Below are 15,268 nucleotides of genomic sequence, written 5' to 3'. Positions count from 1 at the left end.
GGCAGCATTAGCTGCCACAACTGGGGCTGCCCTAGAGAAGGTCCAGCCAGTAGGCCGCAAAGCCCTGGCCTAAATTTTTGGCCTGCCTGACCGCATGGTGCTCAGACCCACAGATACTGAGCCAACTGCCCCCCCAGTTGTGCCAAGGGGACCCAAAAAGGCCACCCACCCCATAGAAGTCCCACTGAGGGCGACAGCATGCGGGGAGGGTGTTACGAGAACCCCGGAGGGCCCAGCCACCCAAGAAGTACCCACACCAAAACCAGAAAAGGTGAAGAGGGAGCCCTTATTAACCGATCCAGAGAAGCGTGCAGGTAACACTCCCAAGACAGAAACCTCCTCGCCACTGAAGTGTGGGAGCTGTCAGCCAGAAGGAACGCTGCGACTCAGGCCTGAGACCTGGTTGTATGCGACCATGCGAGACGTTTAACTCACGGGCCAGCCCTCGTCCAGTGGGGCTGTCGCGGCTGACCGAGCGCGCAGAGCTACGGTCTGCAGGGGCTTGCTGGCCAGGCTGAGAGAACCACTGGAACTGCAATAGTCCACCCTGTCGCTCAGGGGAGAGGGAGAGAGACCAGCTAAGGACAGCCCACATGGCGTAGCCAAGCTTTTATGTTGTCTGCCTAGTTCTACTCTTGTAGAGGGCACCATAACCCTATGGTGAAGAATATGGAGCTGTGTGTCAATGAGCGGAAGGAGAAGTGCATATTGCAGTTTGTTGTGTATGGGGCAGTGCAACCGCAGACCGGTCATGGTGCCCATCCTGACCCATGTCCACAGCCAAATGTGCCTACAATGGGCACATAAGCTTTAGATCTGGACCACTGAGCAATGGAAGAAGGTGGCTTTATCTGATGAATCATGTTTTCTTTTACATCATGTGAATGGCCAGGCCACATTGCTTACCTAGCATAAGGATGCAGTATGGGAAAGGCAAGCCGGTGGAGGCAGTGCAATGTTCTGCTAGGAAACCTTGGGTGCTGCCATTCATCTGGATGTTACTTGATTTGTACCACATATTTAAACATTATTACTGCCCAAGTACACCCCTTCATGGAGACCATATTCCCTGATGGCAGTGGCCTCTTTCACAAGGGTAATGCACCCTGCCAAAAATTGTTCCAAGAAGGGTTTGAGGAACACAGCGAGTTAGAGGTGTTGACTTGGCCTCCAAATTATCAAGATCTCAATCCAAATTGAGCATCTGATATTTGCTGGGAAAACAAGTCCGATCTGTGAATGCCTCAGATCCTACCTTACAGGATCTGCTACTGACTTAAAGAATCTGAGATAGATTAGATAGAATACCTTCAGAGGTCTAGTGGCATCCATGCCTCGAAGGGTCAGGGTTGTTTTGGCAGCAAAAAAAGGGGGGGGGGGCGTAATCTATTCAATATTAGGTGGGTGTTTACAAACCTATGGCTGATTGGTGTATATTCCTAGCATAAAATGCAGGTATCCAATTTCCTACCATTTGAAACTTTTTTTTTTTTCATACCCCAAACAATATGTTTCTATGCAATATTTTGCAAAATGCTGACCTCCAGATAGTCAAGGCAAATATTTTCATGCTCTCTATACCTGACCTGAACAAAGTCAAATGCACCTCAAATGGCTTTCCTTTTTAATAGTCTTACCTTCTCTTGTTTTCTAATCCTCCAGTTATACTGTGCTCCTCATCTTTGTTCATCCGTTTCCTGCTTTCTCTGATGGCATTAAGTACAGTTTCTTTTGCACACGGATCTGGTGCACTCTGAACTATTGGAGATGCTGGCCCTGGAGACAGCAGGTTATCTAGGCTAGAGTGGAAGAAAAAAAAAAAGACAAGAAAATCAATTTTAGGCGAACAGGCTTCATGTTTAAGTGTATGACACTAATTTGAATGGTACATTGGTTGGTAAAATATTTATGAAAAGGCTAGAATATTATGCCCAACCGTATTTTGCACATTTTCCAATATTACCAGGATTCAATTTGCAAACATTTTCTTGTGAGAAACCTACTCTTCCACTCAGAAGCACCAGCCATCAGCCTCTAGGAAGTACTCTAATCATCTGCATAACCTGTGTGCATGGGCATCCTAATGGGACTAGTCTTTAGTCCTAGGTTTCTAGCTATACAAAGCTCACCTAGATGTGAACAAGCTTGCCAATGTATTGAGTGTTTTTTATGCACAGTTTGCAACCATATTTGCACAATGTGGCGCATCATGTGGATACTCTTACAGCAAGGCCACCAGAGGGTCTGTGACTGAAGACCACAAGCTATGCTTTCAATTCTGTATTTGCTAAAGTGTCCTATTGATTTAACATTTAAAATGACTGTTCTCTTCAACCCTTTCACTGCCAGAGACTTTTTGCACATTTAAAATAAAATATCAGGCCAGAAGAGTAATTAAAAATCTCCAAACATTTTCTGAAATTAGAGACCCTGGAGAATAAAATGGGGAGATAGTTAAAAAATGTTTATGTCCCTTGATATTTGCACAAAGGTTTACCAAGTGCAATATTTCAGTAAAATTACACTAAAGTTAATTTTAGGGCACACCTATGCAGCGTATTACCAAAATATAGACGTTGCCCAGAGTAAACAGATGATCAACATATCAAGCTTAAAAACTGTGCCCACAAGATGAAAGACTTCAGTACCATATATTTTCCATAGGCAACACTTAAAACATAATTACTAACCCTATTTGTAACATTAGCGCAGGCAACATTTGTACACAGGCATTCAACGGGTGTGTTTACGTTTGAGCAGCTTTCTGGGTTTTTTTTTTTTTCTTTAAGGGGGTTTCTAAGTGATCAGGTGTAACTATTTTAACACTTTTAGTAAAACCTTATTTATAATCAGAGGACAAAATTTCTTGTGATATAAACCAAATGTGACAGGCTATTTCCAGGGGTGACAGCCATTGAGCCACATTCAGAATAAAGCCGACAGTTGGCTTGTAGCTGCTGCAGAAACTGGGATTGTGTGTAAAACCCCCTGCTGCCACCGCTGTTAAGACATAAGACAGTGGCAGTAAGAGGGTTAAAGTTAACCTGTTGCCATATTACAGACACTTAAATATTCCAATATTCTTAAGGCAGTAAACAAAAACCCCTACTGGCGTCTGTAGTTGGTTGAAATTTTTTGTTTTCCTGTACTTCGATGCAGCGCATAAATACACTACATTACAATACATTTCCGGTCTTACAAATAAATACATCCAATCAAATACATTCATTCTGCGGTATGATGCCTGATGTGTTGTGCGGAGTAAGGATACCCCGTGCCATCACATCATGCATAACGCCGCAATACCCCTAAAGCATGAAACAAAAAAAAATTAAAAAAAACGTTGTCTATACGTTGCATTACTCAAACGATATCAATATAATATAACATTTCAAAAAAGCAACAGGTGTGATGGGGGGGTGGGAGAGTGGGGTAAGGGGAGGGGAATGAAATCACAAGCCCGAAGCTTTATTGAATGGACAGAGACACAAGGGAGAGTGGGGGAAGGGGAAATCTTCAGACCTCCTCTTCCTCCATGAGATCCATCAGGTTATAGTCTCCGAGCAGACTGTGAGCCAGTCTGCGACAGTCCTCAATGAACATCCTCTCCCGCTGGTGGATAAGGCACTTTCTGGCGCACCATAAAGCGTCCTTAAAGCAACACAACACCCGCCAGGTGTTGTCAATGTCCTCCTGTGAAGATGTTCCGTGAAAAAGTCCATTCAGCACAGCAAAATGTGTGATGGCAGTCTGTGGAACAAAGTCTCTAAGTTCAGGTTCCAAGGCCCTCAACAGGCTCTGTGCAAATAAGAACTCCCAGAAAACGTGAAAAGACGTTTCCTCATGAATGATGCAAAAAGGGCAGTGCCTGTATCTGCACAAGTTTCTGGCATGCATGAATGTCCTGAGCGGCAGTCCCACCTGGATTGCCATCCACGCCAGATCTTTATGCCTGTTGGTGAGTCTCTTTGAAAAAACATTCCTCCAGACCACTTTACAAGTGGCTGAAGGGAGGCCTGGAACAGTCTCAGCAATGTCTGATGCTCTGATCAACTTGTAGATAGTTTTTGGCTTCCACAAGTCGGGCTTAACTCCATGAAGCCCCCGCTCCTTGATGAACTTGAAAGTGTCCAAGTAGTACCAAGGTGTGTCCCAGTTGTAGGGGATGGAACTGTCCCATTTGTCCCATCCAAGGGACCTCCAGAGAGGCAGGAGGAAAAAACGGGACATGGAGTTGCCACCAGAGTCCGAAGTTCTGTGGATGCAGTTGCAGGCAAAGAACACCCCCAGTAACGTTGCGATGTCGGGCACGCCCTTACCGCCCTTGAACATGACTGCCCGCTTCACTCTGTCCATCTTGGAGCCCCAAATGAAGTGGAACACCGTCCTGGTGATGGCCTGTAGTTGGTTGAATTTCACCAGTGCAAATTCACAGCAGAAATATTTACACTTTCAACAGCTAACCACATCTGCAAAGCCCATTCCCCTGCCTCAAGCCAAATATTTGAGCTATTGAGAGGGCAATGGGTGAGGGAAAATCTTCAAGAAAAAAAAATAAAGTGCCTCACTTGGATTTGCCAAGACTGGAAGTAAAGCAAATCTGCACTTTAAAGCTGAATTTTAATCTGCTTACATTATACCCTTGAGATTTTCTCCCCATAAACATTCTAACGCAACCTTTTTTGCTTACATTGCATACCTTTTTTAGACCCAATGATATTATCACTGGTTTCTGGGCTTTAATGCAAATTAGTCCAATTGTGGTTGGTGGGAGGAGCAGTCAGGGCACTCTACATAGTTTATTGAAAACCTCACCGCACTCCTCAAGAGCCCCTTAGCCAGAAACAAGCAGGCGTAGGCTTTTTGAAAAGGTATGCAAATATCAGAGCGTCTTGCCCTGTGGATGTCATTCTGGAAATATGAGCACTCTTAGCAGGCTGCATTTGCATGTAGAATACCCTATGCAACACCCACAAGTGATATTGAGCTTCTATGATTGAAGAAACTGAAATCCAATTAAAAATTGGTGGGCCGGAGACAGTCAGGCTGGGAAGGAAGGGGTTAGATGATGCAGGGCATACCAACCATGAAATTAACGCGGAGTTCCGGCCTCAAAAAAATTTTTTTGATGAAAATACCCCCCAGGACAGTCAGGGCTAGTGCATTGCAGCAATGAGCCTCTGAACTGTCCCAGGTTTCACTTACCTTTTAGAAGAAATACTTCCCTTGAAGATTTCTTGTCCAGCGTTGCCATCTCCAGTGTGGGCAGCTGAAGCCAGGGCGTCCTCTTCAGTCCCAGAATGCCCTGCACCGGCCCCGCTCGTCACTTCCGGGGCAGACGTGTAATCCCTGCACAGCTTCTGGGCATGCCCAGAAGCTGTTTAGCAGGGAATGACAAGCCTGCCCCGGAGGTGACGAGCGGGTCGGTGCAGGCACATTGAATCCTGGGAGCGTTAACATTTAGCTCCCAGGAGTCAATGCAAGCAGGAAGAGACGGCGCAGACCGCGGCCGCAGAGGGAGGAGTGCAAGGAATATAAGTATATTTTCTTCAAAAAACAAGGTAAGTAAATGAGAACAAAAAAAAAAAATAAAGAAAAAAATTCAAGTTAGACTTACCGGTAACTTGTTTTCCAATAGTCTTTCAGGACAGCACCTTAGAGAGATGGCTCCTCCCTCTCCTCATCAGGAAACACCCCATCCACCAGATTTTAAAAGGAGGCTTCTCCCACCATTCATCAGTTTGTAGAAGAGTACCTCCGGCCCATGCTGGAACACATAAACAGATATGGTTAATCACAGCAATACATTTTATACAATAGGGCGGGATCCTCCTGCTGTCCTGAAAGACTATTGGAAAACAAGTTACCGGTAAGTCTAACTTGAATTTTCCCTAAAACGTCTTTCAGGACAGCACCTTAGAGAGGATTATCGAGACTTACTCAATTTAGGGAGGGACCACAGCTTGCAGGACCTTTCTGCCAAAAGCCTGATCTTCAGCTGCCAAAAGGTCCAACCTATAGTGTCTTGCAAATGTAAAGTAGCTTGACCACGTAGCCGCTTTGCAGATCTGATCTGGAGTGGCACCAGCTTTCTCTGCCCATGTAGTGGCTAACGCTCTAGTAGAGTGAGCTCTGATCCCCTGTGGGGGAGACAATTTCATTTGGGAGTAAGCCTCTGAAATAGCGGATCTGAGCCATCTGGCTATTGATCCTTTTGATGCCTGGCGACCTTTTTTGTTGCCAGAGAAAAGAACAAAAAGAGAGTTTGATGATCTAAACTCTTTAGTAACCTCCAAGTAGTGTATAAGAACCCTTCTTACATCTAGGTAGTGAAAGCCTTCTTCCTTATCTCCTGATGGATTAGGGCAGAAGGTAGGTAACACAATTTCTTGTGAGCGGTTTCTCGTTGAAGCTACTTTTGGGAGAAACCCTGGATCTGTCTTGAGAATTATCCTGTCTGGATATATGGACAAGAAAGGTTCGATAGCTGATAAAGCATGTAATTCACTGATTCTTCTTGCTGATGTTATTGCCACCAAGAAGACCGTCTTGAGGGTAAGGTTTTTTAGTGTAACCGTTTCTAGTGGTTCAAAAGGTTCCTTTGTGAAGGCCTGAAGGACCACCGACAAGTCCCATTTGGGGAAGCTTCTGACAGGCACTGGTCTGGAGCGGGTAAGGGCCCTGAAAAATCTGATGATTAAAGATTCTGAAGAAATGGGCCTTTCCAAGAATACCCCCAGGGCTGAAACTTGTACCTTGAGGGTACTCACTGCCAAACCTTTTCCTGCGCCCTCCTGTAGGAACTCCAAAATTGAAGTAGTACTGTTCAATTTTTGATCTTTCGATTCACACCAGGTATTCTATGTCTTCCAAACTTTTGCATATATATTCCTTGTGACTTTTTTCCTACTGGAAAGTAGAGTAGCAATTAATGCGTCTGAAAATCCTTTCCTTTTCAGCAGTTGCTCCTCAGATACCAGGCGGTGAGCTTTAGCTTTTCCACTTCTGGATGATAGACTGGACCTTGAAGCAGTAGGTCTTGACGAAGAGGGAGCTGAAAAGCAGGTTTGACTGACAGTTGAAGGACAGTCGAAAACCAAACCCTTTTGGGCCAATAGGGTGTGATCAGGATCACTGAGGCTCTTTCCATTTGGATTTTTCTCAATACCAACGGAATGAGCTGGAAGGGGGGGGAAGGCATACCCCAACCTGAACCTCCAGGGATGTGCCAGGGAATCTACTCCCAGAGAGTTGTCGCTTCTGTGGAGTGAGAAGTAAAGTGGAAGTTTTGCGTTTTCTTTCGTTGCAAACAGATCCACCTCTGGCTTTCCCCAAGTCTTGGTTATCAACATGAAGACTTCTGGGTTCAAGCTCCATTCTGCTTCTCGGATCTTCTGCCTGCTTAAATAATCCGCCACACTGTTTAGTGTACCTTTTAGGTGGATTGCTGACAAGGAAAGTAACTGCCTTTCCGCCCATTGCAGAATTTCCGTTGCCAAAAGCTGTAGGGTTTTGCTTCTTGTGCCCCCTTGCTTGTTTAGATATGCCACTGTAGTGGCGTTGTCTGAAAGGACTTGAACATGAGTCCCCTGAAGATTTTGAGAGAAGGCAGTTAGGGCTAGGCCGATTGCCTTTAATTCCTTCCAATTTGAGGATTTTCTTGTCTCGGTCTGAGACCAAACCCCCTGTGCCAGGTTTTGGTTCCAGTGGGCTCCCCACCCCCACCTGCTGGCATCCGTTGTTAACCTCTGGTCTGCCGGGAAGGACCAGGCCAAACCCTGAGACAAGGTTGTCCGATTTCTCCACCACCAAAGGGACCTCTTGACCTTGGTGGGGATTTTTACCTTTAAGTCCAAAGTCTCTGGATTGTGATCCCAGATTCTGAGGAGGAAATATTGGAGTGGTCGAAAATGCAGCCTTGCCCATTGGACAGCTGGAATTGATGCAGTCAGGTTTCCAAGGACTGACATGATCTCTCTGATCGACCACCACTGATTTGTTTGTAGCCTTGCTACCAAATTCTGTATTTTGACCTGTTTGTCTTCTGGTAGGAAGATTCTTTGTTCCACAGAGCATAACTGAAACCCTAGGAACTGAACCCGCTGAGCCGGTGTGAGATTCGATTTCTTGATGTTCACTATCCATCCCAGAGCTTCTAGATGACCTCTTGCCTTGTGCAGGTCCTCTTGAAGTTTTTCCTTTGACGGGGCAAAGAAAAGCAGGTCGTCCAGGTAAGGCACCACAGAGATTCCCTGAAGGCGGAGGGGAGCTAGACACTCTGCCATTACCTTCGTAAAAATACGAGGGGAGGATGATAGCCCGAAAGGGAGTGCTTTGAATTGGATATGGAGCATTTCCTTTCCCAGATTTACTGCCAACCTTAGGAATCTCTGTGAGTGAGGGGCAATAGGGATATGTAGGTAAGCATCCCTTAAGTCGATTGATGCCATGAAGCATCCTTTTGTTAACAGGGTTCTGACTGTAAGAATTGAGTCCATTCGAAACTTTTTGTACAGAACTGACCTGTTTAATGGTTTCAGATTCAGTATAAGACGAAAATCCCCCGATGGTTTCTTTATCAAAAATATGTGGGAATAGAATCCCTGATGTTGTTCCTCCACTGGAACTGGACAGACAACTCCCTGTCGCCTCAGGTCCTTTAACAGGTCCATCATAGCCAGGGCTTTTTCTGCATCTCTTGGGAGGTTTGTGACAAAGAACCTTTCGGGTGGCGTCTCTGAAAACTCTATGTTGTAGCCTTGGGACAGCATACCCAGAATGTATTGATTTTCTGTTATGGCTGCCCAATAGGGGAGGAATTCCCTCAATCTTCCTCCCATCGGCAATGTCTTGTCATTGTGTTTTGTTGGTTGACACAGGAGGATGGAAGAGAACACCTCCTTTCCCTTTGGGTTTTTGTGTCGACCAGTTTCTTCTCTTCTCCTGGGGTCTGCCATTTTGCTGAGCTTTTTGAGGTCGAAAAAGCTTCTTTGCTGCCTGTTTCTTCTTCACAGGAAAAGACTTCTTTTTGTCTGCTGTTCTATCTAGAACAGAGTCTAGCCCAGGCCCGAATAGTAGATCCCCTTGAAAAGGAAGTCCACATAGCTTATTTTTAGAAGCTGTCTCTCCAGGCCATGTCTTTAACCAAAGAGCCCTTCTGGCTGAGTTGGATAAAGCTGCAGATCTTGCGGTCATCTTCACTGACTCTGCTGAAGCGTCAGAAATGAAGGCTATGGCCGTGGAGAGCGTGGAAAAGGAATCCAAAATTTCCTGTTTAGGTGAGTCTGCTGTGATGTGTGCTTTTAGCTGGCTAAGCCAGTATTCCAGATTCCTGGACACACAGGTTACTGCCATGGCAGGTTTCAGACTCCCCATGATGGATTGCCAGGATCTCTTAAGTTGCTGGTCCATCTTCTTATCCATGGGATCCCTCAGTATTCCCATGTCTTCAAATGCTAGGTCTGTTGACCTAGAAACCTGGGAGAAGGCTGCATCAATCTTTGGCATCTTATTCCAGGGAGCTCCTGGGTCCTCATCAAAAGGAAATCGCCTTTTAAAGGCTTTAGGGAAGAAGGTTTTCTTTTCCGGATCAGTCCACTCATGTTTTATTGCATCTGAGATGGTCTGATGTACTGGGAAGATACGGCCCTTAGGCTCTTCCAAGCCTGCATACATTTTGTCATGTAGGGACAGTTCCTTCTTTTCTTCCTCTAGACCCAGGGTGATATAAACTGCCCTCAGGAGACCATCCACTTGCTCTAAGGATAGTTTGTATTTAGTGGGCCTGCTTTGTGCCCCTCCCTCCTCTTCTTCCTCTGAATCCTCCTTGGAATGTGAGGGGGAATTATCTCCTTGGGTGGAAGGAACCCCTTCTGTCCCCACCGAAGGAAGCAATTGTGAACCCTGAGAGGACAGTGAGGCTGATGGCTGACTCAGGGCAGGGTCCTGTAGGGATGACCGAAAAGATTGGATGGTAGCATCCAATTCCTTCCTCACAGATGCGACTAAATCGCCACAAACTGCAGATGCTTCTTCCTTTACTAGTGCATCAATACATCCCTGGCAAAGTGTCTTTTTCCAACTTTCCGACAACTTTGCTTTGCATGAAGGACGCTTTCTCTTGAAAACAGTTTCAGAGCTTTTAGCCTGGAAGACATGAATGGGAAAACATACACATGCTTCTTAAAAGTCAGCCTGATTCTCAGGGCCACCAAAGGTGCACAGAAAGACATTTAAAGGGAAGTCCCATGTGCCCTGACAGGCCCCCAGCCACCGGGGGGATAGTAAAAGGGATGGAGAGAGACCCCACAGTAAGATAGGCCATATAAAGATACCCCTTACCTGGGCCTTACTGGTGCCTGTGCCTGTCCCACTCGCTGAAGAAGCTTCCATCGCTTGGCAGCGGTATCACCCGTGGCTTCGGTACCGGTTCCGGAGACCAAAGCGCACCTGCACTGGACCGGATCCGGAATAAGGCACCAGCTTGCTCCTCCCTTCTTCCTCTGCGTCCGGCGGAAATGACGCCATACGCCCCCTGCAGAACGCTGCCCTTTCCGGAACCTCACTTCCGGTCCGGACGAGCGTCACTCGATCCGGAGAAATGGCGGCAAATTTGAAAAAAAGGCGGCGGAAGCCTAAGAAAAATCGTTCCGCTCCTCCAAGATGCCTTCCCAGGGCTGTGCTCTGCGGGGTCCTGACTCAGCCTAGAGCACTGAAGAGGAAGAAGGAGCCCATGCACTGCAGTCGGTCGCGTGAATGGGAGAAGCAACCGTCTCCAAAAAAAGGGTAGGTGGACGTAGGAAGCCCGGTCTCTCAGGATAGCACCTTAAGAGCCCAGCTCCCCACAGAGGTGTTCCTCGGCCGGAGGAAACACAAAAACTGATGAATGGTGGGAGAAGCCTCCTTTTAAAATCTGGTGGATGGGGTGTTTCCTGATGAGGAGAGGGAGGAGCCATCTCTCTAAGGTGCTGTCCTGAAAGACGTTTTAGGGAAAATTGGGATCATCCAATTCTTTTTTAGGTGATTTTCAGCAAGCGGATGGACCAAAGTTGTTTTTGAGGCCGGAACTCCGCTTTAAGTGGGCTTTAACAGACTTGCTCCAACTTCTAATGCACACTGTAAAGCTGGCCATACAATTTTAAATATGATTTGCTTCTGCCATCAAGGAACCATGGGAACAAAAACCTTCACTAGCCTGCAAAACACACATTTTCATTCTACAGCTGAGTTACTACATCATATATTTATAGATATATTACTTACACAGGTGAACGAGTGATATTTGGGTCCGGCCTTGCAATTTTCACAGTAACAGGGCTGCGTACCAGAGAGGATTTTGGTGAAAGCAAGCATTTTTTCTGATATCCATCAAAATACACAGTAGGAAGAGACCCAGGCATGCTGTACTGCGGTTGATGGATTGGATAACGTCTGCGTGGGCTCAGAAAGGCCCGATTGGATATCCCAGGTGTTTCTCTGAGGAAAGAAAATAAATTTAAAAAAAACTTGTAAATATACACACATACGCACAGACACACACAGACAATCAAATTATAGAATTAAATTTTACAACTTCCAAAAAGTTAAATACTTTGCAACATCAAAAAGATTGCAGAGTCAAATATTAGTCTATGTTGTTTCATGCCAAAACCTAATTCGTTTTGACATTTGTTTATGCCCTGACTATTGTCACAGGTTGTAAGACAGCCTCAGGCCACTAAAATAATTCTCTACAGATACAGCCAAGAGTGCTCTTGTTCACATGCGGCAATACAAAATGTGATGCTCTTGGAAGACAAGTTAAAGTGATAGCAAAGGCCAAATTTTTTATTTGTATGTCGGTCTGTCCGACAGAAGCCAGACGTTTGGCTGGCTTCTGTCATAAGTGCATGCTGGAAAACCAGCAGCCAACCAACTCCCAATTAGCATTTTCAGCAAATGGCTTTCTCCCTGCAAGTTAAAGTGATACTAGAAATTTTTCTCACCATTACAGTCTCACACTGAGGAGTTTTTCAAGAGCTTTGGTGCTGAAAAAAAAAAAAAAAAAAGCGCAGTGTGAAAGCGCTCTTAAAAATAACAAACGTGTTATACTTGCCTCCTCTGCAGTTGGTTTTGCACAGAGCAGCCCAGATCCTCCTTTTCTCAGGCCCCTCCCTCCTGTTGAGTGCCCCAAAAAGAAGCAGCTTGCCATGGGGGCACGCGAGCTAGCTGCAGCCCTCTGTGCCCATTCAGACACCAAGCCATGGCTCGGCCCCCCTTCGCTCCTCATTGGCTCACTAACTCACAGCAGCGGAAGCCAATGCCGCCATGCTGCTATCTTAGCCAAAGAGGAGGAGAATCCCAGACAGCTGACTCTTGTGCAACATCGCTGGATCTAGATGGACCCCAGGTAAGTATTAGGCTGGCTGCTGCAACACAGGAGGCTTTTTATCCTAATGCATAAAGATAAAAAAACTTCTGCCTTTACAGGCATAATGTGCTAGTATGCATGGGATACTAGCACATTATGAAAGACTTACCTTTAAACGAAGTCCCCCAGTGGTGCGCTGTCACTGCTGCAGAGGCACTCAACTTCACTCAGTCTTCCTTTCAGGTTCAGGGGCTGTGGCAAAGCCACGGCACAGAGCTCTGAACGAATGGCACAGGTATGCCATTCCTTCATAGCTCATGCACCGGTAATGTCACCAGCTGCCAACTAGGCAAATATCTCCTAAATTGTGCACATTTAGGAGATATTCATGTAACCTACAGGTAAGCTTTATTCCAAGCTGTAGGTAAAAAAAAATCTAAAATTTTGGGTTTACTACCACTTTAAACCAAACTTAATCAAGTAAAAAATTAAGGTGGTGCAGTTTTTAGGGCAGAAATCCCTTAAAGCGGTTGTATCCCGTGTAAAAAAAAAAAAAAAAAAACCCTGCAGGACAATGGCATAGTGTGCTAGTATGCATCGCATACTAGCACATTAAAAAATATTTACCTTATAACGAAGCCCCCACACGGTTGCCCGGACATCGCAGACATGTTCCCTCAGCGTCTCATCTGGGTTTAGCGGCTCCGGCGCAGTGAGTGGCCAGAGCCGCGATGATGTCACTCCCGCACATGCGAGTTGACTTTCGGCACGGAGCTCCGAAGGTCCGGCAAGATACGCCGGACCTTCAGAGTGCATGCGCCGCTGGTGCCAGCGGCTGCATGCAGGATGAATATCTCTTGAACCGAGCAGGTTTAGGAGATATTCATTTTACCTACAGGTAAGCCTAATTATAGGTTTACATGTAGGTAAAAATTAAAAAGCGGAGTATACTACTGCTTTAACATCTGCTGACCTGTCAACTGCTTGACCACACACAATAGACTCACTTTAGAAAGCTTTAGCAAAAGGATGAGGAGCTTTATTTTTAGCCAGGTAAGCAACTTTTAAGACATATAGCTGCTGGTAGAGAGCATATGGCAGGGGTGCTCAAACTTCAAAAGAGCAAGGGTTACGTAAAGAGATTGTAAGGTCTCTTTTCTTATCACTATAAACAAACATAATATACTTACCTGCTCTGTTGCAGTGGATTTGCACAGAGCAGCCCCGATTCTCCTTCTCTGGTCCTGGGTTCAGTGCTCCCACAGGAAACAGCTTGCTATGGGGGAATCCGAGGGAAGTCACAGCTTCCTGTATCCATTCAGACACTGAGCTCCACCCTGGAGCCCCATTTCTCCTGATTGGCTTGCTGACTGACAGCAGGGGCAGCCAATGGCACCGCTACTGTGTCTCAGCCAATCAGAAGGGAGAAATTTGGACAGCTGAGACACTTAGACATTGCTGGACAGAGAGGGACCTCAGGCAAGTGTTAAGGGGGCTGCTGCACAAAGGTTTTTTCTCCTAATGCTTAGAATGCATTAAGATAAAAAAAAACCTTCTACCTTTACAACTCCTTTAAGACATTTTGTAACCAGTCAGAGGCTGCAATGAACTATGGGGTTTCACTGCCCCGACGCAGCAAATGTATACAAGCACTTGCTGTCCCGATCCTTCTATAAGGTTGCTTTCACACTAACGCAATGTGGTTTATCTGGACCCTGTGGCTTTGCTGCACTGCGCCATAGACTTCTATTACATCTTGCAAGTGTGGTGTACTTTCTGAAAACCCTCAGGGAATAGAAGTCTATGGCTTAGTGCAGCTAACCTGCAGGAATGCCACAGATGCACTGCGCTGGACCCGTAAATCAGTGTGGGGACAGCGTAAGAACATCCTTGTAAGAAGTGCCAATATGCACATTGCAAATGTGCAGAGTAAGTGATGTTTAATATACTGACCTATTCCTCTTCCAGCTTTTGCTAGCATCACTCTACAGGCTGCTAGAAAGGTCCCAGGTGAAGTGGTATCACTCCGTCTGGGACAGGAGCCGGTACTACAAAAGAAACATTGGCTTATGCAACTCTCCTGTTCCCTCCATGGCTGCCTGCTTCCCCCAATGCAGGTATTCCGTGAGAATTACCTACCCTCGTCACTTCCGGTGTACGAAAGTGTCTGTAACGCCGCGGAATTACATTAAAACAGCTCGCCAGAAATATCATGTGATCTCCACTGCTATCCCTGACACTTCCCTGGTCTTGTCTACTAAATATAAAACCGGCGGCGGCTGTATGACAACATAAATCACGGAGCCGCCAGCCGCTTTTATATTTAGTAGACAAGATCAGGGAAGTGACAGGGCAAGGAGCGGAGCTTACTCATATTGCAGTACAGCTGTTTTAATGTACCCGCCGCGATGGTAGGTTTTTTCCACGGAAGAGTCATCATTTCAGACTAGTGCGCATGCGCACTAGGGGCTGTGAGCATGCGCACTGCCAGGGTAGGTTTTTCTCACGGGGTAGGTAATTCTCACGGAACACAGGCTTTATGCACTCTAATTCACTAGAATAGCAACCCACTGATCGCAGTCTGGGCTTAGCAACCCCACCACTCCAGAACATGGGCATGCGATTTCCTAGTTTGAGGTCATGGGCCATATTAGAGGCTGCTTTGGGCCACAGGATGAGCACCACTGGCATAGGGTCTAGGAGTAAGCAAAACCAGTTTGATACAGGTCAAAAGGACGCACCCATCTTTGCGAACATGGACGTATAGAAGCTGCCTGCAAACTTTTAGCATAAAATCCAAAGGAGCTTTCTGCTGCCCATGGAGCCACATGCACTGCAGCCTCCAATACAAATTGAGGACTGTAAAGCACCATACTCATGTAAAGATCAGTCGCTTTTCCATTGCCGTTTACCCATGCA

The 15,268-nt window shown here is 46.1% G+C and overlaps 1 protein-coding gene across 1 annotated transcript in view; it reads right to left on the bottom strand.

Annotated features, from left to right (window-relative positions):
• Nucleotides 1-15,268, bottom strand: part of POM121 (POM121 transmembrane nucleoporin) — a 77,035-nt gene that overhangs the window by 60,320 nt on the left and 1,447 nt on the right. Inside the window, exons 2-3 of the mRNA XM_082244499.1 lie at nt 11,263-11,475; nt 1,638-1,799 (exon numbers count right to left, since the gene is read on the bottom strand). Coding sequence (XP_082100625.1) covers nt 1,638-1,799; nt 11,263-11,475 — 375 coding nt within the window. The remainder of the gene's footprint in view (nt 1-1,637; nt 1,800-11,262; nt 11,476-15,268) is intronic.

The sequence above is a fragment of the Pelophylax lessonae genome, assembly GCF_965119305.1.
Source record: "Pelophylax lessonae genome assembly, chromosome: 2".
Lineage (NCBI taxonomy): Eukaryota > Metazoa > Chordata > Amphibia > Anura > Ranidae > Pelophylax > Pelophylax lessonae.
Note: the sequence above shows the minus strand (reverse complement) of the source record. Positions and strands in the feature narration are given on the sequence as shown.